This window comes from Amblyomma mixtum, chromosome 2, assembly GCF_055824585.1.
Source record: "Amblyomma mixtum isolate Tamu chromosome 2, ASM5582458v1, whole genome shotgun sequence".
NCBI classification, from domain to species: Eukaryota; Metazoa; Arthropoda; class Arachnida; order Ixodida; family Ixodidae; genus Amblyomma; species Amblyomma mixtum.
Genome location: NC_143013.1, coordinates 291,699,778 through 291,727,460, shown reverse-complemented (window position 1 = coordinate 291,727,460; position 27,683 = coordinate 291,699,778). Strand labels below are relative to the sequence as shown.

The 27,683-nt window shown below is 50.2% G+C and overlaps 1 protein-coding gene across 1 annotated transcript in view; it reads left to right on the top strand.

Annotated features, from left to right (window-relative positions):
* Positions 1-27,683, top strand: part of LOC149364461 (transducin beta-like protein 2) — a 230,444-nt gene that overhangs the window by 101,448 nt on the left and 101,313 nt on the right. The window contains exon 4 of the mRNA XM_089574407.1: positions 26,822-27,096. Within this exon, the coding sequence (XP_089430533.1) occupies positions 26,822-27,096 (275 nt within the window). The remainder of the gene's footprint in view (positions 1-26,821; positions 27,097-27,683) is intronic.

The following is a 27,683-nucleotide window of genomic DNA, read 5'->3' as shown; positions in this document are numbered from 1 at the left end:
CGGCACATTGGATGTCGCTTTACATATAACTAATGTCAGTGATCTGCAAGAACCGCGCATGGGCTCCGTACCGTCGAACATTAAGATATGAGCTTCCTGATCATCGGAAAATTCTGTGCAGAGAGGTTTCTTTTTTCGAAGGTCTAGCTCTGTCACCTACTGAAACGTGTATTATTCGGCCTTGTTCACTGTTTTCTGTTGCATTGTCTAATTCATTTTTTGTTTTGTTTGAAGGGCAGGTACCAATTGTGTGTGTGATTTGTTGCCCCAGACCGAAGTCTTAGGTTATGACTGTCATTAAAATAAGACGTGGCATTAATCTTAGTGATCTTATCTTGTTTATATATTTATTTTATTAGCCCCGCCGCGGTGGCTGAGTGGTTACGGCGCTCGGCTGCTGACCCGAAAGACGCGGGTTCAATCCCGGCCGCGGCGGCTGAGTTTCGATGAAGGCGAAATTCTAGAGGCCCGTGTGCTGTGCGATGTCAGTGCACGTTAAAGAACCCCAGGTGGTCGAAATTTCCGGAGCCCTTCACTACGGCGTTCCTCATAGCCTGAGTTGCTTCGGGACGTTAAACCCCCCAATAAATATTTATTTTATTACCCTAGGGACCCTAAAGAGGGCATTACACGGGGTACAAGCGGGTAAAAAAATTCTCTCGGACGCGTGAGCCGCAAACGAAGCCAAATGCTCTGTTATTAAGTGCCGGATCAAAACCACACTTGTGAAGATCTAAGTCAAACTAATGTTCTTTAATCTGTGGTAGTTAAATGATGTAATCGCTGACACACATGATGCCTATGGACATAAACCTCTTTTCGAGCGTCCCGGAGATATTTGCCCCCGATAGTACACTGTTAATGCAACGCAAAATAGGGTGAATAGGGAGAAAAACTAATTACAGAGAGCCATTTTCGACAGAAACTGCCTGGCTCAGTAAAACTCGATAGGGGCTTAAGTGACTGTGGCGAACCTCTTTACGAGAGTGAGCGCCGACATTTCGAGACCGCTTTGGTCTTCTCTTGAGAGGTCACTGAAATGGTCAAGAGCTGCAGCTGTTATGCACGCAAGTCCAAAGAAACAAGTCTGTAGTGGCCCGTTTATTTCCACGAACTTTTGTACGTGCCATTTCTAACAACGCAACAGATAGTAGCGCCTAGTCCCATCCACACCATACAGCTGCTCGTTATGGGAAAATTGTGCGCCAACTCTTGTCGCTGCAACGATCGCGAATTTTGAACCCAATTTACACAGTTCGCAAGCTTGCCTTTTACAATGCGGTCAGATATCGCCGGCGTGTCGCTGTGGTGCACGAAGAGAACAAGCAGTGCATGTGCGCGTAAAGTGAAAGAAGGGCCACCCGTAATGCCGCATTCCTACCGTCGGATGCCGCGTGGTCTGGTAAAGCTGGTTTGTCGATCTGGATTCCGCAAAGTAGATAGGGTTACGGAATAACTAAGCGGGAGCGAAAGCCAGACGCTATCCGTCTGCCTCAGAGTACAGGATCCGATGCGTGCGGGTGATCGATATTTTGTGACGAAATTCGAATCTCCGTTTGCAGAGCCGTAAAAGAAAATCACGCCGGTAATTTTGTATGGCAGATGTCGAGGGTAGCCAACCGGAACCCTTTCTGGTTAGCATCCCTGCCTTTCCCTCTTTCTGTATCTATCTCTATCGTGTGGCACTGTGTTGTACGGTAAGGTACGTTTGGGTACGGTACGGTATGGTATGGTGTAGTCTAATCTAGTCTAGTTTAGCCGCCACGGGGGCTCAGTGGTTATGGCGCTCGACTGCTGACCCGAATGACGCGGGTTCGATCCCGGCCGTTGCGGTCGCATTTCGATGGAGGCGAAATGCTAGAGACCCGTGTACTGTGCGATGTCAGTGCACGTTAAAGAACCTCAGGTTGTCGAAACTTCCGGAGCTCTTCACTACGGCGTCCCTCATAGCCCGAATCGCTTTGGGACGTTAAACCCTCATAAACCAAACCAAGCCAGTTAGTCTGGCCTGGTCTGGTATGGTCAAGTCTGGTCTGGACGGAACTGGACTGGTCCGGTCTGGTCCGGTCCGGTCCGGTCCGGTCCGGTCCGGTCCGGTCCGGTCCGGTCCGGTCTGGTCTGCTCTGGTCCGGCCCGGTCCGTTGGGGTTTTTAATTTGCACTGACATCGCACAACACACGGGTGCCGCATGTAGCGTTCATCAGAATGCGGCTGCCCCGGCCGGGATTCAATCTCGCGACTTTGGGCTCAGCGGCCGGTTTCCAGAGTGAGGACACTGAAGACTCTCCCCACGAATGAAGGATTTTTTGCGGACTCTGGTTTTCTTTTTCGGCTAATATTTTCAGTCATTTCATATTTAGCTCTACTTTCTGCTAAGGGACTGACTAACCTTTATTCGTGCAAAGCGACCGTAGCACATTACGCCATGCGTCGTGGAATCGCATCAACTTTCAGAATATATACGAGTATCGGAGCAAAAGACGATTTCTTGTCACCGACGTGCTCTGCTGCCAAGGTTTAGAATAGCCTTTGCGACAGTGCGAAAAGTTCAATATAGTCCTCGCCTCATTAATCATAACCCAGTGATCAGATGACATTCACAAGAATGCCACGCTGAAGATGTGATTAACGAGTGCCACATCATTGTTTTCAATTCTCGAATTATTACGGCGGCCTTTTATTGTAGCGCAGGCATAATTTAATTTTTAATTGTAAGGCGAGCACTAATTATGTGAACAACCAGTGACTAGGAGTCGTATCCGATCCCTCTCTTTTTCTTTTGTAGTTTACTTTCTTTTCTTTTGTATATATGCATAACTTTGTTGAGCCGTATTTTCCATTTTGTGGTGATTAGCTCTGATCTGGATGGAGCTTAACATTTGCCTGAAACTTCGTTATTTATCCTAGTGAAGTACAAATGCATAGCTTGAGGAAGTGTAAATTATCTCGACAAAGCGACCACCAGCGTACAATTTAGTGCTGCTACATCCGACCAACTTTGACATTTAGATCACACATCCGCTATTGCTATAACTACGGAAATCTGCATATGAAAAGTAATCTTGTTCTTCTTTAAATTTCACATTGACTTATCCCCCCCCCCCCCCACAAAAAAAAATAATAACAACATGGCATCGTGGTGAATACGATTACAATGGAAGTTTCGCCGGTTGCTGTATAATTTGCATACCAATCTATATAATACGGCGAGATTTCGCTGAGCTAAGCAACTTCCTTATGTATTGCGTATCTGCTCTCCATTTCTGTACATGTAAATGATATCGAATGAATTTGGGTTTCCAGCCGGAAACTATCGCAGCACACGTAGCAATGTACTTTTCCTTTCGCTGCATACAGCTTTGTAGAAATACACTGTTCTAGCGAAACCGTGCACACACAACAGGGCGCTCATACTCGAGCAAAAAATGTTGCAGTGTAATGAAAAAGAAATAAAAGCCTACGCAGCTGAATCTGGCTTCCATGAAGAGCACATGGAAGCGCGATAAAGAAGATACAAATGCATGGCCTACTTTACGGTACGCCTGCACTGTGAACGATACATGAGGACAAACAGTGGAAAACGCCTCTATACTGCGCTCCACACAGCAGGCGAGTTGCGCGCGATTGTGGGGTGCGCGCGACGGAGTTCCGCCTGCAGTGTTGCGAGCCGAACAGCTGTGGAAGGCCTCGCGAGTGTTGCGCGTTATAATTGATGCGCTCCGCAGTAAATGTACGGGGGGCGGAAGAGTGCAATCAAGTGTACGCGGCCAGTTATACGCGCATTTCTCGAAATGGAGTCCTCAGATGTGATTCCATCGGGCCTGCATATTCGGATGGAATGGGAGACGTTTTCGACGATTATCACCGGCATGACCCCTGTAGCACCAAACTGTAACGTAGTTGTAGGGGGAGAAATGAGACGAAGTGATGGGAAGCATTAGCTGCTGCTTCTTTTCGTGGCACATCAGGAGCTGAGCTTTGCTCGAAGCTAGACGAAGGGGCGCATGTCTGGAGACCCAGCTTCCCGGAGTCTTCATTCCCTTCGCGGGGATTTGACCGTTGTGTAATTTACCCTTAGCGCTATTTCAGTGCACTGTATGCCGAACAGCTCGTTCCGTACCCAACATTGCTATACAAAACGTTCTTGAACCGTAACCAGTTTGTGAACGCCATTTTTTTTTTTTTCATATTGTTAGATTTCACTATAACAATCAATATAACCGCGGATCTCCCGTCGGCGGGCGTGAATTTTTTTCCTATCGCCTTTTTTGGTATGGCAGTCTTATTTTATATGGCAGTCTTAATTGGTCGATGCGAGTGATGGAAACTCTGTAAAAAAATTATTTTGCTATACGTAACAGTACCATAGAATATTCCAATATTAAAAATTTTTATCCAAGGATGTTGGACTTGCTCCGTTCCTTAACCGCCGCAGTTACCGAGGGGTTGATGCATCGTGCGTGGTATGGAATGTGCAGTCGGCAGCGAATGTTCAAGGTTCGCTCATGGAAGGAAGGGCGAACAGTTTAACGCGGAAGTCGTGACCGCTTACTGCCGGCCGGCGTTTCCGTGCAATGCCACGCGAGCTGATACGCATAGAATGAGTGAAGAAGAAGCGGAAGCGACGGGAATCGGAGGTTGCGAAATTACCTGCAATGGGCAGGATTCACTGTCTTCTTTTTTGTTTTTTTTTTCCCGCAAGAGTTCCTTGTTGTTTTCCTTGTTGTCGGCACAGTGGGTCAGTTTCCTTTGTATGGTATGGCTAGGAAGGGCCTTTTGTGCCAGAGGCGCGCGCTGGTACCACGGATGAGCGGACCCAAATGCGGCTTCTTCTAGGATTTCGTATCCTACGCTTATCCTTCCTCTTCGCAAGCGCGTGAGCATGTACTGCTCCGCTGCCTTTCTTTCTTTCTTTCTTTCTTTCTTTCTTTCTTTCTTTCTTTCTTTCTTTCTTTCTTTCTTTCTTTCTTTCTTTCTTTCTTTCTTTCTTTCTTTCTTTCTTTCTTTCTTTCTTTCTTTCTTTCTTTCTTTCCTTCCTGCTTCCTTTCTTTCTTTCCTTCCTGCTTTCTTTCTTTCTTTCTTTCTTTCTTTATCAGCAGAGGATCAGTGCTTTGTGCTGCACGCCTAGATATCTCGGGTTGAATTGCCTTTGTATTTACCATCATGAGCATACGACAGTTATTACATCTGTCGTGTGTCGTCACATGCCCAAAGAACTCACCAAAATACCAAAGAAGTTATAAAGAAATCGCAAAGAATTTTCTCTGGGCCGCATATACAGCGAAACAGAAGTTTCGATTACGCACAAGTTGCCTTTCTTGATCAAAAAAAAAAAAAAACGCTTCTTTTAAGTTCCCGGCCTTTCGTGCTCTACCGAGAATTCGTACGCCAGTAAACCGTGACGCATAAATGTAGGAAGGGCAGGCTTTAATGTGCATAGGAAAATGCGCACCCTCTTTGTATATAGCCGTGCTTTCAGCGGAGGCCGGCGGCCGGAATCCGTTCTCGGAGCCGGCGACTCCCTCCCCCCGATGTAATGAGTGCGCCGTGAAAAATAAATAAGCGTGAATACAAGAAAACATTATTTCAACGTCGTTATTACCATTGGCGTGTTAACCTTGAAGATTAATTTTAGATTTAATTGAAGTTTGTCTATAGTATCGGAATTCACTCATCGCATGAGATCAAGCGAAGAGGAACTGAATAATATCACTGCACGGCTCCAGGTAAACATGCACTGTTTTGTGCGGGTGTCCTTCAGCGAGTGTATACTTGCTCCCGCTTAACTCTACCACTCCGCCCCCTTTCATCTCGCAGAATGTGTGTCCTCCGACGCAAAAACTCCTAAGTATTACATACAAATTTCTGAGCACCTTCATCAGTTGCGGTATCTCTTGAAATCGGACACATGCATTTTCATTCGCGCCGGTGCCAGGTCACGCGTGCTCACCCGTGTGATCTTATATTCTTTACTTACTCCTCCGGTGGCGCGTTTATCGTATCGTTTACCGCCCAGCTGCGTTCATTACGCTTCAAGGGATAAGACAATTAGCGTTTCCTTTATTCACGCCGCATTTTCGGGTAGGCTGAGCGCGAGATTTCTCAATTTCACGCTCTGTCTGCTTGGCGTATTTGTTCTGAGGTTTAGGATGACTTCGCTCGTGCGCAGAGAGCAGCTGAATGCAGCCATCTGCGTGCGATGCATGTATCAAGAAAAATCTGCCTTCGAGCAGGCTGGTTCACAGCGTAAAGATAGCAGCAACCAATAGGAAAGCAACACCCAGAGATGACACGAAGCGAAGCTGATGTGTCTCATCTCTGCGTGCTGCTCTCTTATTGGCTGTCGCTGTTTTTGACGCATATATGCGGCCAGCCCGTGAGTCACTCAGACAATTGTCATCCGACTGCTCTCTTCTTCCACCCACAGTTTATTTCCGGGCTTGTGCGTCCGGCGTCACTGCTTTCAGTTCTCACCACAGCCTCGCGTGTACGCAAAAAAAAATACTGTCGTAATACTGAAGGCTGTAAATATGAGGGGTTAATGGAATGCACAGAACTTGCCAAAGTATTTAAAAAGAAAGAAAGAAAGAAAGAAAGAAAGAAAGAAAGAAGGAAAGAAAGAAAGGAAGAACGAAAGAAAGAAAGAAAGAAAGAAAGAAAGAAAGAAAGAAAGAAAGAAAGAAAGAAAGAAAGAAGAGGAGGCTGGCGGGGGGGGGGGGTAGTTATGTTAACAAATCAAATACTGATCCAGGACTGTAGGCGTGTGAACTGAGGAGGAATGGTTGAAAAGACTTGGCGTAGCAGACTCCCAGAACTCGTTTCTCCAATTCAAATCTGAGGAAACTTGTTCATGCGTCCATTCCTCCCGCAGACCCGCCGCGGTGGCTTAGTGGTTACGGAGCTCGGCTGCTGACCTGAAAGACGCGGGTTCGATCCCGGCCGCGGCGGCCGAGTTTCGATGAGGACGAAATTCTAGAGGCCCGTGTGCTATGCGATGTGAGTGCACGTTAAGGAACCCCAGGTGGTCGAAATTTCCGGAGCCCTCCACTACGGCGTCCCTCATAGCCTGAGTTGCTCTGGGACGTTAAACCCCAATAACCCAAAACCAATCATGGGCACGAACAATGCTGTCTGTGTGTGTGTGGTTTTTGCGTCAAGTATTGTTCGTGCCCGTGAGTATAGCGCACTGGTGAAGTTAAATATGAACCAACTAGGCCCGTTTGCAGCTTTACTTACGCAAAACTTGTATAATTTTCCGCTAGTATGCCTCCGGCATGCTATATCTCTCAATCTGAACATCGTTCTTGCGCTGCAGTTGTGTCCGAAATCCCGTTTATGTTTGGCTGTGAGCGCCCACGCGCGGTCGACGTCGACGTCGATATACTACCACACACGCTACACAGGCGGACAACGACATGACCTCCTCAGCGGCCAACGACGGGTTGTCGAACCCGTGTTTGGGTGCTAGCAGCTACGCGCGCGTTCTTCCGGTCCACGTGTTTGTAAACGACGTGGGGGTCTGCGCGACCCCGTTTGCCACAGAACCACGGCGTGTGTCGCTGACGCAGCACCATGTGGTTACCGCTCGACTTGATCTAATTCCGGCCATCTGCGGATGTGAGGCGTTTGTCCTCTTCGCACGCGCTGGTGAACGCGAAACGTGTGTTCAGTGATAACACGTGCTGCCTCTGGCCTGTGCTAAGCCGTGTGTGTACGAAGAGGAGCAATGGTTGAATCCCAGCGCGGTCTTTGACGTATTGCACCCTTTTATCGATTTGTTTGTATTTTTGTTTTAATTCTCGGGATATATATTTTCGAACGCTGACGATCGCAGTTGGGTTGTCACTGCCGGTGGCTTATTTTACTGTTTAAACACTTGATTGCTTCCTTTCCTGTCGTTTCCGTATGCGTGTACGAACGTACTACGTAGCTGATCAACAGATGGGAAGCTCCACCTGAAAATCGCTGGCGAGCTGATTCCTTATTTTCACTGATGCAAGTCGACGCCGTTCGTTAGATGACTTTTTTTTCTTTCTATGTGTATGTGTGTGTGTGGGGGGGGGGGGGGGGGCGTTTTTTTGGGATCAGGGGTGAGTATAGCGTGTCGCTCGTTAATTGGGGCGATTTCAAAACTGAATGCCGGTCATGTTAGCGTCTGCGTAGTCCTCTGATGACCCGAGCGAATGAGTTCTGCCTTCAGCTTAGTCTACCTGGGGTCTTTGATAGGCGTTTTGGATGTCACGTAGCTTCCCTCGAAGTGTTATATAGAACTGAGGTCATTCTGGAGGCGCCAGCGTCGAACCCTTATAAAAATGGTCATAGACAGTCTATAGACTTCTTATAGACTCTATTGCATTCCTATGGATATTTCTTTTTGCCTATCCATAGTCCATACACTGTCTATAGACAAAAGTCTACTGAAAGTGTATGCCCATTAATCGATAGATTGTCATAGACTGTCTATAGCATTTTTATTGCCTGTAGGCTTTTCTCTAGGATTTGTCTATAAAGAGTCTATAGACTTTATAGACAGATGTATATAGACAGTCTATAGACTGTCTAAAAAAGTTTTTGTAAGGGAATACGGAGCTGCAAGGCGTCGACCGGTCAGCTGTCCCCATAGTAACCGTGACGCCAGTGGACAGGCCTGTGATCTCTTCCCTCTGTCTTCCTGTAACCATTGGCAGCTACTGCTGTACCACTATATAAAGGCCACCCATCCTTGTCATAATATTTAAACAAAGCGCTGAGTTTTTTCCACCGTATTTTCCACCCCTGGTTCGAGCCCCTCCTCCCCGTGTCCGGGACTTATAGGCGCGACGTCTACGCCTTGTCACGCTCGCCATCCTTTTCCACCTAGGGCGCCCGCTGCCAGGCCCGCAATGTCCGAGACCTTGTGGCTCACGTGACCGCGGACGGCACGTTCGGACTGGCCGGAGCGCAAACATGGCCCGCGTTCATGTGTCGGGAGTGCACGTCATAGAGTTCCGAGTTACGAGAAGCACATTGCGGCGACGGCGACTAAACTTCGGAGCAGCTTCTTATCACAAGTGACACTTGAAAATAAAGAGATACCTAATTACATTACAAGCTGTTGATGCCTTTACCTCTAGTGAGGTCACTTCCGGCCTGCTGACACCACTTCCCTCCAGCCAATGGAGGAATTTTATGGCTCACTTTGGCTACCTTATTAATAAAAAAAAAAGGAGAGGAGTCCGCTCGCGTCGTCTTCAAAACAATCACGCTGCTTTTTTTTAGCGTGAAAGCACTATTCATCGGGTCAAGCCAAACCGAGAGTCTTGTGTGAAGCCCCAGCATAACTCGGTTAAGCCCGTGTTAGTTCGCAGTAGCGTCGTGCAAGATGCAGCCAATGGGAGGAAGCTCGGGTAAGTTCGTCGGAGCGTCGGGCCAGCTGTAGCCAAAGGGAGGACGGCGTCGCGATACGTCGAGTGGAGAGAGGGTGTGAAGCTGAAGAGCGAGAAACGCGGTTGCGTGCACATGCAGATGCCAAAAAGAAGAGGCCAAGAATGAGCACATGCTTTCGCACATCTATACTCGGTTTAATTACGTCAAAATCCTGTCACTTTATTTCTCTTTCTAATGCGAAAGCATTATAGCCCGGCCGCGTCAGCAAAATGTGTCCGCAAATTTTGTCCGCACAATACGTCGTTCTCTGAAGATAAATGCGTGAAAGTGTGATTGTGACGGTTAGCGCGTGATAAAACGCCGTGTGAAAAATTGGGTTGATAAGGTGTAATTATTGAATTAATTAAACGCGAAAATATACACTTGGATGTCAGAATACTTCGATATAGTACATGGACGTCAGAACAGCCACGGACGTCGATATAGTATGAGGACGTTTTGCTTTTGCTCTCCTCCAGTGCGGGTCGACGCAGTGGTGTCAAAGTTTGTTTTTTTTTCTTTCGCCGTCGGCGTGCCCCGTCAATCAAAAAAAAAAAACTATGGGGGCACTTTGGCAGCCTAAAGTGCGCTAGACGAAAGCCTTTGTCGCGCTACTTCGACTGCCAATGACTGTCTATGTTTGTTACGGCTGCACCGCTTGGGAGCCATCCTCCTCCACTACCTGCCTCACACCGACTGACGACGGAGCAGCGTTCGACGTCGCCACGCCGACAGCTCCACCTGTCGACGAAGATTACGTCACCTTTTGGCAGCTGCGCTCGTCGATAAGCCACCCCAGGCGCTGGATGCAGCGCCGGACAATCGTCCACCAATCCAAAACCGTGAACGGCCTTACCTTCCGAGCCCGTGACATAACACACGCAGAGGAGGTCGCCATTGCGTTGGCTGCATGTAATCCCACTTCAAAAACGGTTATTTCCGACTCGAGAGGGGCCTGTCGGAACGTCGAGCAGGGCTGGGTACCGTATCTAGCCTACCGCATTCTCCAAAACAGCGTCTACACCGGTAACCCCGCGCACCGGCGTATCGTTTGGGCTCCTGCTCACATGGGCCTTGAGGGAAATGAGGCAGCTGACGCCGCCGCCCGCGCTCTCTCTCATCGGACATTCCCCTCCGACCCCGACGATCAGGAACTGGAATTCATTCCAGCTTACTGCTTCAAAAACATTGTTTTACTTTATCAATCTGACCACGGCCTTTATCCCCGCCCATGTAAAGGACTCTCAAAGGCGGAGGAGCGGCTTCTGCTTCGCCTGTATAATACTTTGCTGTGCCCGGCAGCTCTCAAACACTTCGACCCTTCTTTCTCGGGCAGCTGTCCGCACTGTGCGGAGAAGTCTTCGGACATCTGCCACATGGTGTGGGCCTGCCCCTCCAACCCTGCTATCCCCCCTCACCCCAACCCAACCCGGGAGGACTGGGAGGCGACCCTGCTCGGCTGTTCTGACCTGCAGGCCCAACGGGTCCTGGTCGCGCGAGCCCGGGCGGCGGCCGACGCCACTGGGGTCCCGAACTAGGGACCTCCACCTAGTACTTGTGAGAGCTGGCCCCATCTGGGTCAGCTCATACCTAACCTGCTGAAGTGTATCTGTATGTACATAAATGTTTTCCACCACCACCACAGACGGACAGGAGAATGAGCCATTAAAGGCTTTCGCCTTAAAAAAGAAGACGTGCCGTGCTCCTTCTTCATCGCGCGTCAGTGAACGGGCTCTTCGCCTTGTTTTTCTCTCGCCTCGTTTCTTTCCTTTCGCCGGTGGGTCGTTCACACTCAGCGAAGGAGAAGCGGCGCCGTGGCACGCGCTCGCTAGCATTGCCGATAAGTGTGGTCCGCGAGGAGGAGGCGGAGGAGGGATGCTCGCTATGCGACGGGGCCTGTATGTAGCTGTTTACGCGCTCTCTCCTTGTTTCTCTCCTGCGGTTATGGTAGTGATAACCGAGCGACAAAGAATGCGCTGCGTGGGGTCTGCCTAGCGTGTGTATACTCAGCAGAAACAGAGGCGAGCCGCTTGTTTATCACTCTGTAATAAAGTGCGGTTATTTAAGCGACCTTCCGACTCGGCTTGGTTCCTTCGACACTGGCTTCACCAGCGGCGATACACCAAATGTCAGCGCCGGGGCGTTACGATGGTTTTGTGACGGCTATAGTCTATAAAGACGGCTCAGTAGGAGAACAAAGACGCGGGTTCGATCCCGGCCGCTGCGGTCAAATTTCGGTTTTGGTTTATTGGGGTTTAGCGTCCCAAAGTGACTGAGGCTATGAGAGACGCCGTAGTGAAGGGCTCCGGAAATTTCGATCACCTGGGGTTCTTTAACGTGCGCTGACATAGCACAGTACACGGGCCTCTAGAATTTCGCCTCCATCGAAATTCGGCTGCCGCGGCCGGGATTGAACCCGCGTCTTTTGGGTCGGCAGCCGAGCGCCGTAACCACTGAGCCACCACGGCGGGGTGGTCAAATTTCGATTAATGCACGTTGAGAACCCCAGTTGGTCGAAATTTCCGGAGCCCTTCACTGCGGCGTCCCTCATAGCCTGAGTCGCTTTGGGACGTTAAAACCCAATAAACCATACATATATTATTATGGGCAGAGAAAAATAAAGAAAAATAATGTTGTCCAGCCCGAGGAGAACATACAACACGAACGCTGTTGTTTGGCGTGGTTTACTGGGGTTTAACGTCACAAAGTCACCCAGGCTTTGAGGAGCGCCGTAGTCGAGGGCTCCGGAAATTTCGACCAACTGGGGTTCTTTAACGTGCAATGACATCGCACAATACGCGGCCCTCTAGAATTTCGCCTCCATCGAAATTCAGCCGCCGCGGCCGGGATTGAGCCCGTGTCTTTCGGGTCAGCAGCCGAGCACCATAACCACTGAGCCAGCGCGGCGTCTCGAATGCTGCTGTGTTGGAACATCGCTGCTGGGCTGTTTTCGGTACAGTCACGGCGAACCAAGTGGCGAAACTCAGTCAATTGCTATGATTTGTGCCGCTCTTTCTTTATTTGGTTGTCGTTTCTGAACGCTTTGCTTGAAATGAGTGAATTAATTACTGTATTATTTGTTTATTTTATTTCAATCAGTAAAGCCGTGCATATTCATTACATTACGCATACAGCGTCTCTACAGCTCCGCTCTGCCTATTGTGTATCGTGGCTATTTGTGGAAGATAGGGATGCGGTTTTTTTTTTTTTATTAATAACGCTCGGAACTTGTTTCCGTCAAGTATGCACATGCGGGTGAATAGCGTCATGAGCGGTGCACTGACTCCTTTGTCATTGGACATCAGGGGAGGGGACAACCGTTTTTTACAGCGAGCGCCATTTTGTGCGTTGCCTTTCGACAGATAGTTGCTTAGAGCCGGCACGCGTTTAAGTGGCAGCGTTTGGCACGTGTTTCAGTTCACTGTGCATGCGCAGAGCTGACTTGGTGAGGTAGCAGCACGAATGTCGAATTTCCGCACTCCGTATCTGAAAGCCTGAAAAGGCCATGTTGCCGGTCTGCTATAGCTATCGATTCTGATCATGAGCCGCGTTAAAGTACTCACTCACGCATTCAACTCACCCAGCTCGCTCACTCACTCACTCACTCACTCACTCACTCACTCACGCATTCAACTCACCCAGCTCGCTCACTCACTCAATCACTCACTCACTCACTCACGCATTCAACTCACCCAGCTCACTCACTCACTCACTCGCTCACTCATTCACTCACTCACTCACTCACTCACGCATTCAACTCACCCAGCTCGCTCACTCACTCACTCACTCACTCAATCACTCACTCACTCACGCATTCAACTCACCCAGCTCGCTCACTCACTCACTCACTCACTCATTCACTCACTCACTCACTCACTCACTAACGCATTCAACTCACCCAGCTCGCTCACTCACTCACTCACTCACTCGCTCGCTCACTCACTCACACACTCACTCACTCACTCACTCGCTCGCTCACTCACTCACTCACGCATTCAACTCACCCAGCTCGCTCACTCACTCACTCACTCACTCACTCACTCACGCATTCAACTCACCCAGCTCGCTCACTCACTCACTCAATCACTCACTCACTCACTCACGCATTCAACTCACCCAGCTCGCTCGCTCACTCACTCACTCACTCACGCATTCAACTCACCCAGCTCGCTCACTCACTCACTCACTCACTCAATCACTCACTCACTCACGCATTCAACTCACCCAGCTCGCTCACTCACTCACTCAATCACTCACTCACTCACGCATTCAACTCACCCAGCTCGCTCACTCACTCACTCACGCATTCAACTCACCCAGCTCGCTCACTCACTCACTCACTCACTCACGCATTCAACTCACCCAGCTCGCTCACTCACTCACTCACGCATTCAACTCACCCAGCTCGCTCACTCACTCACTCACTCACTCAATCACTCACTCACTCACTCACGCATTCAACTCACCCAGCTCGCTCACTCACTCACTCACTCACGCATTCAACTCACCCAGCTCGCTCACTCACTCACTCACTCACTCAATCACTCACTCACTCACTCACGCATTCAACTCACCCAGCTCACTCACTCACTCGCTCACTCACTCACTCATTCACTCACTCACTCACGCATTCAACTCACCCAGCTCGCTCACTCACTCACTCACTCAATCACTCACTCACTCACTCACGCATTCAACTCACCCAGCTCGCTCACTCACTCACTCACTCGCTCACTCACTCACTCACTCACTCATTCACTCACTCACTCACTCACGCATTCAACTCACCCAGCTCGCTCACTCACTCACTCACTCGCTCGCTCGCTCACTCACTCACTCACACACTCACTCACTCACTCGCTCGCTCACTCACTCACTCACTCACGCATTCAACTCACCCAGCTCGCTCACTCACTCACTCACTCACTCACTCACTCACGCATTCAACTCACCCAGCTCGCTCACTCACTCACTCACTCGCTCACTCACTCACTCACTCACTCACTCACTCACTCACTCATTCACTCACTCACTCACTCACTCACTCACTCATTCATTCATTCACTCACTCATTCACTCACTCGCTCGCTCACTCACTCACTGGACTGGCATCTCAAACAAAAAAATACCTGCATGTTAGGAGGCTCCCACAGACAGCTTTGCCGGCGACGTCACCACCATCACTGCTTTGTTCAGCTCACGGTTCTTCCTTGCACGGTACTTGCAGGCAGTCACCGGCAGTAATAGGTTGACGTCAATGCGAGCCATTTTCAGACCCCTTGCGTATGGCTTATGAGATTGAATCGGACAGTGGTGTTAGATAAGCGCGCGGATTAGATAAGGAGATAAGACAAACTACGCCCTGCTTGTATTGCTCAACCTCGGCGGCTGCGATGACGTAAGTGCAAAGCACGCAGCCAACGGCGGTGAGTTATTGCACCTGTGCCGCAGCGGCGGCCCAGATTTCTTCCGTATATTGACCTTGGTTCATCAAGCTCAAGGTTTGCCGTTTTAAGCAAGGCCGCGAGCCATTATTAAACAGGTAATCCAGATAGTCCAAGGTCTCGGGTTCGATCCCGGCCTCGCGGGACGCAATTCGATGTTTCGAAATGTAAGAACTCTCTTATACGAGATAACAAGGAGCAGTTCTCTGCTACGAGCGTCAGCCGACAGCCTCAAGAGGTTCATCGTCGTTGGCGTCGGCGCATAATCATCATCATCATCTTCGTTTTCATTCCAGTAGTATTAGTTGATGTTCAAGGCACAGCGCGAGAGTGTGTTTCAGTTTAACACGAGGCGTGATGAACAGGGGCGGTATCATAGTGCTTTCGTGGAGTGGCTAGCGAAGATGGTCTCTTGCGGTGCTGCGGGTTGGAATCGTAGTCGCGGCAGTATTTATTTTATTTATTTTATGGCTTGGCCAAGGTCACCCTCAAGGTCTAGCTTCACACAAAACCGGTTTGACCTCACGAAGTAGTGCTTTCGCATTAAGGCTTACTTTACTGATATTTGTTATACGCTATTATAGATGAAGTGCTACACGAAAAATACACTGGTGATTTTTTTTTTATTCTCTGCTGTACAGCCGACTGGAAGATAAAATTCTTTTAACATTGGAGGACAGTGTATGCAAGCAGGTCTCTCTAATCATTCGCGGTGTTCATGAAAAACAGAATCCGCCGAGTTTCCAGCATGTTACAGGCAGAGCAACAATGGAAATGAGGGGGGGGGGGGGGGGGGGGGGACGTGGAATGGATGTGTTTTGAGCGCGCGATACGATGGCGACATTATCTGCAGTCCTTACTCGCTCTGAGTTGTGTACGGCGGTCCCAGACTCGTTATCGCTAATCGAGCAGTGACCGAAGAGCCTCTCGTCCGTTTCCATTGTCTCGAGGGCCGCGCGGATTAACTTAACGACTGTACTGAGCGACTGCTTCTCGTTTTTCTCCTTATCTGTCATTATTTTTTTTAAAGCAGTGAACTATTACTGGCGTTCCCTTTCTCTCTACTCATTGGGTAGCGCAATGAAATCCGCTACTAAGGTCACGCCAACCGCACTGCACCGCGGGCCCCCACCCATTCAAATATTGAGTACACAGCGGGACACAGATGCACTCTCGTAAGGACGCCGTATATCAAATTGATCGCTGCGGCCTCCGCGCTATCGGGACAAGTATAGGCGCTCAATGCGCTTTGAGTAATGTAATGGCTATACGTGCTTTATTGTGCGCGCGCCGAACGGATGAAAGAAACGATCGTAGTGGCCTTTCTTCTTTCCTCTGTCTCTCACTCTCTCGCTGTGTCGGTGAAAACGCATCCAAACTTCCTGGGCGAACGCAGTTAACTTGAAAGAACAGAAGAGAGGAAGAACAGAAGGAAGAAATGCGGAGAACGTTGAGCTGCTGCCCACCGGCGCATTTGAAAAACGTAGTGATCACCCCCCCCCCCCCCCCCTTTTTTTTTCCTCTCCGTTTCTAATTCATATATCTTCCGCTTCCGTCTCCTTGTGTTTTCTATGCCCGCGTGTGCGGGGGTGATTGTCGTTGCCCGCGAGGACGTCCCCTTTCGGTAGCCTTCCGCCGGGACGGAGGAAACTCATTTGGACCGAATGACATTTGCGTTTATTTCGGCTGCCGTCGTAGCATGCACGCATGCGTTGCGAAATGCCGGGCGGATTTCGAAGGTCTCTGTCTCCGCCCTTCTGTAGTCGTCGTCACGTGTGTGTAACTTAGGCATGTGTTTGCGCGATCAGTAGGCGGACTAGTGGCGCCACCGCGGTGACGACAATGTCGCGGCAGTGCACGCGCGAATTCCATGCACCGCTGAGCAAACCTGCAGTGGCTTGTTGGCGCTTTATAGGCAGCTTGTACGCCGCCTTTTGGTTTCCTGTCCGGCTTCATTTGGAGAATCACCAAAGTCATTTTTATGTACTTTTTTGTTCCGCAGCTCCGTGCACAGCAGTAAGCCTAGACTGGGCTGAGTTTGATTGAGGTAAAACATGAAACACTCGAATAAAGTCCTGAAAAAGGCCATCTTTAACGCGGCCTTCTCGCGCAGTGGACGTGGATAACGACGGATTCGCATAGCCTGCAGGACCTACTCTACTCAGGTCCACGTCCGTCCGTCCGTCCGTCCGTCGGTTCGGTTCGGTTCGGTTCGTTTCGTTTCATTCGTTCGTTCGTTCGTTTCGTTTACTTTTGCCCTCGTATTCAGTACGGCTGACGTTGACCCTTAAACTCTCAGGCTCATGTGCACTGGTTCAGTCTGACGTGGACTGAGATTAACACGCAAAGGTCCACATTCAGACTTGGATGAACTCGCTCAGATTCTCACGAGGCTCACTAAGGGCTCCACTCTCCGGGGGCCTCCCTTCAACCTTCGCTCATAACGAAAGTTTTTTTTCTCTCTCTTTTTAAGAGAATATATGAAGACAATGCGGCATTGTACAGTACCATCTTCGCTGGTAGCTCGAGCGACAGGGTCAAGCTTTGCCTGTAATTTCGTATCGACCGCCCTCTCCACTCGTCGCTAATGTTACCTGAAGGCAGCTTGGATAAGTCTATACACTATGGATCACTGCAGGACCCACTCAGGCTCACACGACTTGTACTCACTTGGATTCTCTTTGGTTGTCTCCTATGCAGACTGAAGACTGCTTGGGGCTGCAACTCACTAAGACTCCGAGTAGCTCAGCCTTGGAGACGCGGAGTGGCTCGGAATTACCTGAAACTACTGGTGTCTACCTGTCTTAATGATGTCTCGTGATCGGTCCTTTCTCAACTGGTTTGTTCCACACACTATTTTCCGCGCGTTGCTCCTACTAACAAAAATCCTCTCTGAAGGCCCTGCCTCATAAGGTTTTGTTAAGGCTTTTTTTTTTTTCTTGTACTAAAAGTGACATCCTCTCAGGCTCAATTTCAGTTCTTCGTGTTTCTTCAGCGCCTGTGTTATTCGTGCCAGAGTGAACGGCTCAGTAGCTGAAAGCGAGTGAGTATGCTCGGTTGTATTTCCATCACCGTTCAATCAATCAATCAATGATTCAGTGAATGAATGAATCAATCAATCTTTGTAACAAATACCTATACAGACATATCCTGACAGATATTACTGAAAAGGAGACCCCAAGCAACAGCTGTAGGGGGACCTCCTCCCCGGGGGTGGCTCCGTGGTTATGGCACTCTGCTGCTGACCCGAAAGACGCGGGTACGATCCCGGCCGCGGCGGTCCTATTTCGATGGAGGCGAAATTCTAGAGGCCCGTGTACTGTGCCACGTCAGTGCACGTTGAAGAACGCCAGGTGGTCGAAATTTCCGGAGCCATTCACTACGGTGTCCCTGAAGCCTGTGTCACTTTGGGACGTTAAACCCCGATAAACCAAACCATGAGAAATCAAACAAGAAAGTTGGTTCAGTACGAGTTCTGCCCTGAATGTTCAAGCGCTGGCCCGAACAATCGCAAGCAGACTAACTATAGCTCATAACCAAGCCATACTGCACGCAACTCTACGAGGTGACGTCGAACAGCAAGAAAAAAATAATAGAAGAGAGAGGGGGGGAAACAAGCTCGTTGCGCCGTATGCACGACAGCTTCCATGCCTCTCCTCCACTCCCCTCCACCTCCTTCCCTTCCTTCGCCGTGTTTTGCCATTTCGGCGACCTTCGCCGTGTGTCCCAACCCTTCTTTTTTTTTTCTCCTCTCTCTCTACACTACACGGCTAGGCGTGCAATATGCACGCGTGTGTTGAGCGTCCGCTTATTCTCCCTTTGGCTCGCAGCGGGCGTGAGGATGCGGGAACCATCCGCCTCCTCGTTGCGTCACCGTCGATCGCTCTAGGCACACCGCCAATGCCGCCCTTCGCGCAGTGTTTTTTATCTTTTTTTTTTTCTGTCGAGCGGCCCAAGGTTTCGCTCGCGTGCTGCGACTTCAACCCGCCGGCGCGAGCAGCCCGCGTCCGCCGCTGGAGTTCAGGGACGCTCGGATGTCGTCGTCGCCGCTGCTCGACAACAGCTGTTCGTTCCGATGCACTCACGCACGGATGGAGTTGCTGTATGGCGGTGCTGTTGTTGTTCAGGGTTGCCGAGCCAGTGCGTCAGTGTTGTATGCGGGCGACAGCAGCAACTCTACGTTAGATGCAAGGTCGTGATGGCTGGGTCGTGTTCCTCGGTACATACATGTATGCACAAGACAAACTTCGCCTAGTGCGTTTTCTTTTTAGTTTTTTTCTTCTTTTACGATACGCTAAAGCTTGCGTGCTTACCGACAGTAACTGTCAAGGCCGTCGTCTTTGTGCCGCGGGAAGACTGAAAGTGCAAGTACGCGCCCATGAAAATGGCGGGGTTTTATAGCGGTTTCCAGCGTGCGTGAGTAAAGAAGAAAAAAACGCTGCAGATTTCATGCCGAGCATTTTTCGGCGAAAAGGTCGCGACTCGCCTGGAAGCTGCAGAAAAGCTGGAAATATGCGCGGCGATTCAGGCTTCGCTTCGTGCTATACAGTTGCGCAACTTTTCGTCTCGTAACCTTCTCCGCAGTGTGCATACGCATAAATGGATAGATGAAAGAAGAAAAAATGTCCGCGTATGTCTTGCATGCTTTACGCGTTAGGGTGCAGCGTTGTTGGCGGTCTGGGATGGTTGGTAGAAAAACGCGGTGAGCCACGATGTAGACAACGGCGTTCCTTGTACGATACTCGCTTTATGCGTTGCTATGGGCTTTCGAGCCTTGGGTTTGGTGACTTGGCGGCGTTCTGCTTGAGATCGAGGTCGTGGGGTTGAACCCGTCCGCGACGTGGCTGAGTACAGATCTCGGTGCGAGTCAGAAAATGCTTCGGGACCCTTTTCTTTAAGGCGTATATCGCAGACCAGATAATAGTTTTTAGTTTTATGGCGTTTAACGTCCCAAAGTGATTAGGCTATGAGGGACGCCGTAGTGGAGGGCTCCGGAAATTTCAACCACCTGGGGGTTCTTTAACGTTCACTGACATCGCACAGTACAGATAATAGCTTTGACACGTGAAAGGCAACTATGCTTCGCCTATTTCGTGCGCTCCCAGGCTCTACAGAGGACCCAAAAGAAACATGTGGGAAGGAAGCTGGCTGCCTCCGCTGAAAGTATGGCGAGCGCTTTCTGCCTTCAAAACAGCAGTCAAGGGGTCCTTCGGGGGGAGAAAGTACAAACGTCGCTGAAACCGTCTCTACAAGTCGCAAACACCGAGTGCTCGACAGACGCTTTGCGAGGGCCTTTCCTCAATATGTCAGAGTATGTCAGAGTATGTCAGGCCGGAGAATCATCGCTCAGGCCGACTTCTCTGCCCTTTTTTGTAACTAACTCTCCCGGTCTCGGTAATATGAACTCGAACGGGACCAAAAATTTGTTCGAACTATGAGGAATTTGAATTAACGAGAGCCCATTTAATGAACTTCACTCTCCTCTCCCTTTCAGCCGCCCCCTCCAAAAGTTCCCCATAAATTCGCCCTTCCGCGTGGGCGAATTCCGCGTCGACGAGCAACGTGGCAGCAGTGAGGTTGGAAAGGTCTTCTGTAACTCCATGCTACCCCTCTCCGCGTGCGTCCGTGCATGTTTTCCAGGCTACGTTCGCACGAATGCGTCGAAAGCGCATCGTACCGTTTGCGTGTCCGCCAAATGCGCATCGAAGCTTCCATGACGGTGGCGGCACACGGTGTCGCGTCTAAAAGTTGGAACGTTCTCTGCCCTTACCCCCACCGCCATGCAGTGACGGGTTGACCGGCTGAGACAGGCTCAGCAATTCCCTGCTGACCCCTTGAAATACGACGCGCTTCAGTTGACGGCATCACGGCTGTTTACATCCGCCTGCCTTCTCAAGCCCTGCGAGCGCCTTGAATGCGACGCGGTTCTTAAGCGAGCTTTAGCGCTGTTTACATTAGTACGATGCGCGGCTAAATCTAGACGCGACGCTCTTTGTGCGTGTTTATGCGAACGCGTCTCTTCTTCCCCCCCTCCTCGTGCTTTTGTTTCCGATCTGGGCCATCGCGAGGTCGCTGTTGTGTCTGGCCACTTGCGAACGGGGACCCGAGCCGCACAGGTGTCCGCCGCTTGCGCTGCGAACGCCTCTCTCGTCCCGGTGGTGATTCAGCGTGTAGCGCGTGACCCTTTCTTCAGCTGTGGCCGGCGGCTGCTACGCTGCTCTGTGCGTTGTTTTGGGACGGGGCTAGACGGCGGCGTCGCCGGCTGTTCGATTGTGCTCGGAAGACGGTGCGCCCCGTGATTGCTTGCAAACATGAGGGGCTTGTAAACACGACCGAGCTACGCCGTTATTGAGTCTCCCGTACAGAGGGCGCTTTCTGCGAGAGCAGTGTAGAGCAACGTTGGTGTAGAGTCGCTGGAAGCAGTGCCGTCGGGAGGAAGTTTGTTGTGAAATGGAACGGAATCCACCGAAATCCGAACCAAGCCAAAATATTTAAGTAAAGGCAATCAGTATTCTTTACGTCGTATCCGTACACAAATTAAGCGGGTCGTAAACAACGTCTTCGTCGATCTTTGCGCCCACCTAGAAGCAACTGCATGTATACAGAAGACATGTATACGTACTTGATGACTTTATTAATGCGAGAGCATTATACGGCTCTGTCGCGTCAGCAAAAGGTGTCCGCACGATTACGTCGTTCTCTGAAGATAAATGTGTGAAAGTGTGATTGTGACAGATAGTGTGGGATAAAATGTTGCTCTGGGAAAAATTTCGTTGATGAGGTTTAATTAGATAATTTATTAAACGCGAAAATATATTCACTCAGATGTCAAAATAGCCATGCACGTCGATATAGTGCATGGATGTCAAAACAGCCACGGACGTCGATACAGTGTGTGGATGGTTTGCTTTCGCACTGCTCCAGTGCGGGTCGCTGCAGTGGTGTCAAAGTTATTTTCATAGTTCCTTTCACCCAAAACCGCCATGGTGGCTCAGTGGTTACGGCGCTCGGCTGCTGACCCGAAAGACGCGGGTTCGATCCCGGCCGCGGCGGTCGAATTTCGGTGGAGGCGAATTTCTAGAGGCCCGTGTGCTGTGCGATGTCAGTGCATGCTGTGCGATGTCAGTGCAAGAACCCGAGGTGGTCTAAATTTCCGGAGCCCTTCACTACGGCGTCCTTCATAGTCTGAGTCGCTTTGGGACGTTAAACCCAAATAAACCAAACCAAACCTTTCACCCAAAAGCGCTTGGACAGCAAGGTAGGGAGGTGCTCGGCGATGGGAGGCGCACGAGCAAGTTGATCAGCGCAGGCCACGGAATTCCTGCTCGGCGCGTGCGCACTCGACTCAACTGCGCGCTGCGATCGGTACTCGCTTTCTTTTGCTCGTCCCCACTCTTTTCTCCTGTTCAGTTTTTTTTTATTATTCTTGTTTCTATTTCCTAACCGCCCCGTGCGCTGAAACAGCGTAAGTGGAGTCTGCGCTCTCACTGTTTGCGTTTTCGCAAAGCCTCGGAGGCGTTTGGCGGCGCGTAGGTCTCGGCCGCTTCGTTCTCAGTCGGCCGGGACGTCTTCGAGTCGGGGTCACGCGGCAACTGAGAGAAAACAAGTCAGCTCCGAAAAGCAAGTGCGTCATTTCACTCAGCCGACGACAGAGTGGCTCGAACAGTGTGTAAACATTCTCGTGTTTACTGAGAGAACGAAGGGAGAAGAGTTTAGTCGCCTTTTATCTCCGAGTGCGAAGAAAGAAAAGAGTGTGCGCATCGCGAGCGGGGAATGACGACAGACTCGAAGAAACACCGACGGCGCGTGCTTAGAGCTCCTTGCGTGCCTCCATTCCATTCCTGCAGGCTGTGTGCGTTTTGGGCGTGAATCAGAGGAGGCTCATCCTCGGTCACAAGCCTCTTTCCGGGAAATATACGATAAGCGATCTTCTTTTTCCACAGAACGCAATCTGCAGTGGCGCGGCGTCCACGTGCCGGCTGACGTGTTTGTAAACGCTACGGGAAAAGCGCGTCCGCGTGCCGCGCTGTTTCTCCGATGCCTCTTTCCATAAGCGTGTTGTTGAAGCAGTGCGAAGAGGGGAGAGTCTGTTTTTAACGATCTTAAGATAGAAGCGGCCAAAACAGAAAACTATGCACGCGGTTTTGACCGGCCCCCCCCCCCCCCCCCCCCCCCCCCCCCCCCCGAGGAGGCATCGGCTCTCCCGTTGCGTAGGCGGTCTCGTGACGTCTTACGCTAATCCCGAGGACTGTTGGCCTAAGAAGCTGGACAGGGTACCGTGCTTACTTGAGTGGAACCCGCAAGATGGCAATCCTAAGGTCTCGTTGGCTCAGGGGAAGCGTTTATATGGAAGCACAATGCGGCCATAGCGCTACTTTTGTTTCCCCCTGTGATTGTTAAAGAAAGAAACCCACACTCTAAATACGAATACTCCTACGTGAGAGTTAAAAGGGGGTACGCCGTTCGCTAGCGCACGCCCAAGGTGTGCTCCAGAGAACGTCTTAGTCCCTTTTAACTCCTTGGTGTTTGGGTGCAGGCGGTAGAAAATGATCACGCGTAGCTTCGTGACGTTAAACCCGAGATATACCGTACCGCAAGACGTTGGAGGGGAGGGGTCCGGATTCGGGGCGGAGAAGGTGCAGGTTGTAGTCGTGTAAACGCGGTATATCGGCCTCTGCAATGGGGCAACCGCGCCCGCGCGTGCTACATCTTGCGTGCCTTTTGCCCCGTCACGGGCGAGCCAACGCGCCGGATGTGTACAGTATAGGTTGACCGTTGCCTGCCCGGTATAGCCCGGCGCTTTCGTCACTCGAGGAGCGCATACCGCCTTCGGTCGGCCCGGCGCGTTAACCTTTGTAGCCGGGGGAGACAGTATGCAGTTGTTGCTGGGGCGGTTATGGTGTTTAACGTCCCAAAGCGACTAAGGCTATGAGAGACGCCGTAGTGGAGGGCTCCGGAAATTTCGACCACCTGGGGTTCTTTAACGTGCACTGACATCGCACAGTACACGGGCCTCTAGAATTTCTCCTCCAAAGAAATTCAACCGCCGCGGTCGGGATCGAACCCGCGTCTTTGGGGTCAGCAGCCGAGCACCATAACCACTGAGCCACCGCGGCGGCAGTTGTTGCGTCAGCGCTGACGAAGCCCTGATCATAACTGAACGCAATTCTGCGTTAATGTGCCACATGCAGTGTGTTTAACCCGAAGGCCTTAGTAATATCTAAAGTTGTGTTTAATCAGCTACAAGGACATTTCTTCTGCTCAGTTTTGTTACCGGTCGCAGACATGAGGAAATAGCTACGCGGTGCTAGCAAGCTATTTAACTAATGCCTTATAATTAACTTTATACGTAGTACAATTAAGCTCCTCGTTGTAATTATAGAGGTTTGTAACCTGCCGTTAGAAATGACCATACCAGCCTCCTGATATACGAAAATGCGATTTTCGTCGGCGCTGCAGCGACAGGAATTCTGGCTCTGCAGGGGGGGGGGGGGGGGGGGGGGGTAGCAACACCAGGCACACGTCGATCCCCCGGCGGCGGGCTCGGCGCTCGGGTCGTGCATCCTGGGCGGGGAAAAAAAAAATCACGTGACGCGTTCGCTGAGGAGAAGCCAGTGGACATTATAGTTTCGTGTCCGGTATAACTGTGTAGTCTATAGTTCCGCGAGGAATAAACCGGTTTGCATCGCTTGCGTCATCGTTGTGACAATTATAGTAATCATCGTCATCACTTTTGCTCCTTTCATAAGTGATGCTTGGTAGGCACGATTCTCGAGCGTCCTGTACATCTTATTGCGGCAGGAAATAGGAAGGCTCGCCGCATCTATGCACGGCGAGTCAAACAGCATCATAAGTATCAACAGCTCTTAATTTTTTCTGCGTAACGCAGGATGGGATTTTGATCGCAGAAACGTGCTCCGTATTATTCTGGCCGCGACTGTACAGTATATGTGCCGTCCGTATGCACAACGCTAAAGGTGGTGGACCTTCACCGCGCGTTTTTTGCAATCGCACGCTTGTATGCAGTTCGCGAGGTTGCCGGCAGCTGACACTACGCTGAAGCGTATCTGTTTCTCACTTGTCACGCATACAGGCGCGCTACATATGCGCCTCATCACCTGTGCACGCAAAGCGCTGATCAGGAGGAGGGAAAGAGTGAAAGCCGCAAGGTTGGCGGAGTTGTATATGATTCCTCCGTGTTGTGGTGGCGTTGCCGACCCCTGTACATAGTGTAAGGACGCTGTCTGCCGCCTCTCCTTCAGCCCTTTCCGCATTCATTTTTGCCTTTTTTTGTTGTTGTTTAGTACAGACATGCAAGCGCACTCGGATCACGGGCGGCGGAAATTCGTCTGCCCGCATCGTTCTTCATTTGGCGTCCTCGCGAGAGAAGGACTCTCTCTTTCCCTTCTGCTACACCGGATGTTATTTACGCACTCTCTTCGTTCTCCGTCATTGCTTGGTTTTCGAGGCAATCCGAAACCGTGAAACGGGCATACGTAGTGCGCGCGGCGAAGGATGCAAAAAGGAAAATAATACGGGAAATAGAAGGAAAATAAAAAGAAAGTATCCGCGCGAGTCGCTGCTGCCTTGGGTCGTCGTGAGCATCGGTTGCGTGTGCGTGCGTGTCGATTTGCATGGATGCGCATCGGTAGTGTGCGCATAATGCGCTTTTAGAGATTTTCTCTGCGCGCGAAGGTTGGAGACGCTTACGCGAACAGTGGATCCCCCTCTCGTTCTCTAAGCTGTCCTCCAGACGAGGACGCTTTTTTTTATAATGTGATAGCACTTGGGTTGTCGTCTTGCGAAAACCACCGGGTTTCTTGGCAACGAAATTGCGATTGGTCGAGAAGGTCGTGACGTCATCAGCGCGGCCAAATTTGAAAATCTCGGGACTCGAATGTTCGAGTAACTTCCATTGGATTATCGTACGTGATTATGCTAATTAACCCGGCCCACTCATCCATCTTAATGTTCCCACTCATCTCCACAAATCCATATTAATCCACCTATTATTTCGCATTGATCCATCTACTAATCCCATCCAATCCGTCTTAATCCACCCGCTAATCCACCTTAATTCATTTCCTCCCGTAGGCCTGCTTCTAAAATTTCGGAGGTCCTTTGGAATAATTGGGTTGTCAGAAACTTTCAAATGTTATCGCATTTTCTTTAGCAATGTTGTTAAGAAGGCCACAAGTTTTTCAAAGCTGTTTAATATAGTTTAAAATTTTACGATGAAATTAGAAATCATTTATTTGTTTCTTCTTTTTGCTGCTGAGGCTGGTGTCTTGCTATCGTGCATCCAGGATGAGTTCTCAGTGACAGTCACAAATTGAGGACAACGGTTTGCAGTAATTATGCAGTGCGCGCTTTGTTTCTGTGAAGCAGAACATTTTCGACCTATGAACTATAGAAGCAGCACCCTTGAATGAGGACAGAAAGTACTATTTATAGGAAAGCAGATTTTGAAGGGCTTAGTTGTAAAGCTTCTGCTTCCTGTGTGGTTACAATTGATTTTCATTGTATGTATGTTTTTGTCGACTTGTTCCTTATGTTCCTTGCCATGGGTTTGAGGGTACAATACCCGTACCGGCGTTACCTCATATTTCTGTAGAAATCAGGGCTGTCGCGATCCTCGTTTCTTCTTTTGGATTAAATGCAAAGGAAGTAAGCTGAATCTGCCTGCAAGAAATGTTCCAAAGGCAGAGCAGTAGCCGAAAGAAATAAATATGTTTGTATTTTCAAGACATTGCTGAGGAGTTGTCGAAGCTACAAAGCGAGAAGAAAGCAAGCCGATGTGCTGTTCGCGCTGGTATCCGTGCTGTTTAGATGCACCAACCTATCGAATGTCTCTTCATCGTAATGTCCGCCTCGAATTCGCCGTTCTGCAAATGGGAAACTATAGTTTTAACCGTTTATATAGTATAGTATGGTGGATGGTCGCTCATGCCTCTTCTCTCTGCCCCCTGTAGGTCGGTGCGGCTGAACGTGGAGCTGGACCACGCCAAGCGGGCCAAGTGGAGCCCCGACAACCGCGCCCTGGTGCTGTGCACGGCGCTGGAGAACCGCGTGCACGTGTACCGCGTCAAGCGCCGCGAGGACGGCTCCCCCGGCAGCGCCGAGCCCCTGCTCCAGTTCCGCGACGCGCACCGCTCCTCGGAGCTGCTCAACGTCGGCATCGCCTGCAACGGAAACTTCATCATGAGCATCTCCATGGACACCACGCTCTGCGTCTGGAGCCTCAAGGGTGAGCGTCCCTGCGTGTGTGAACCCCCCGAGTAGCAAGTGTATATATCTGGGTCAGTGGACACCTCAGTCGCGCTGTTATGAGGCGGTGACGTCTACCTACAAACTGGAGAAGTTGTGCCTCTTTGCTTTTCTCAAAACCAGGGGAAGGTTCCGACAGACTCCTTCGATTTTGAAGAAAAAAAAATAAAAAGGCTCGTAACTGGCTCCCTATGCCAGTGGACACCTCAATCATGCTTTCAAGTACATGGCGGAGGTGTCCACCAGCAAAAAACCGTGCTTTCGCACATTATTTCGGGCTTAGCAGGGCTAAGCCGCCAGCCATTTTTTAGCCAAAGACCATATTATTCAGGGCGTGACTCGTATTCAGTACGGAACGACGAGAGCAGGCCACTAATTGGAACGTTAATTACGACATATCAGGGGATTATTCATTTACTGTTTGCGAGTATGCTCGAGCGAGGTATGCGCGTGGCTAGATGAACTGACGTCAAAAGTTCTGTGAGTACTTACTGCACCGTTTTTCTGAAAAAGATGTGTCGAATAAAATGACGCGCCCTGTACAAACATGGACTCGTTATACGTGGG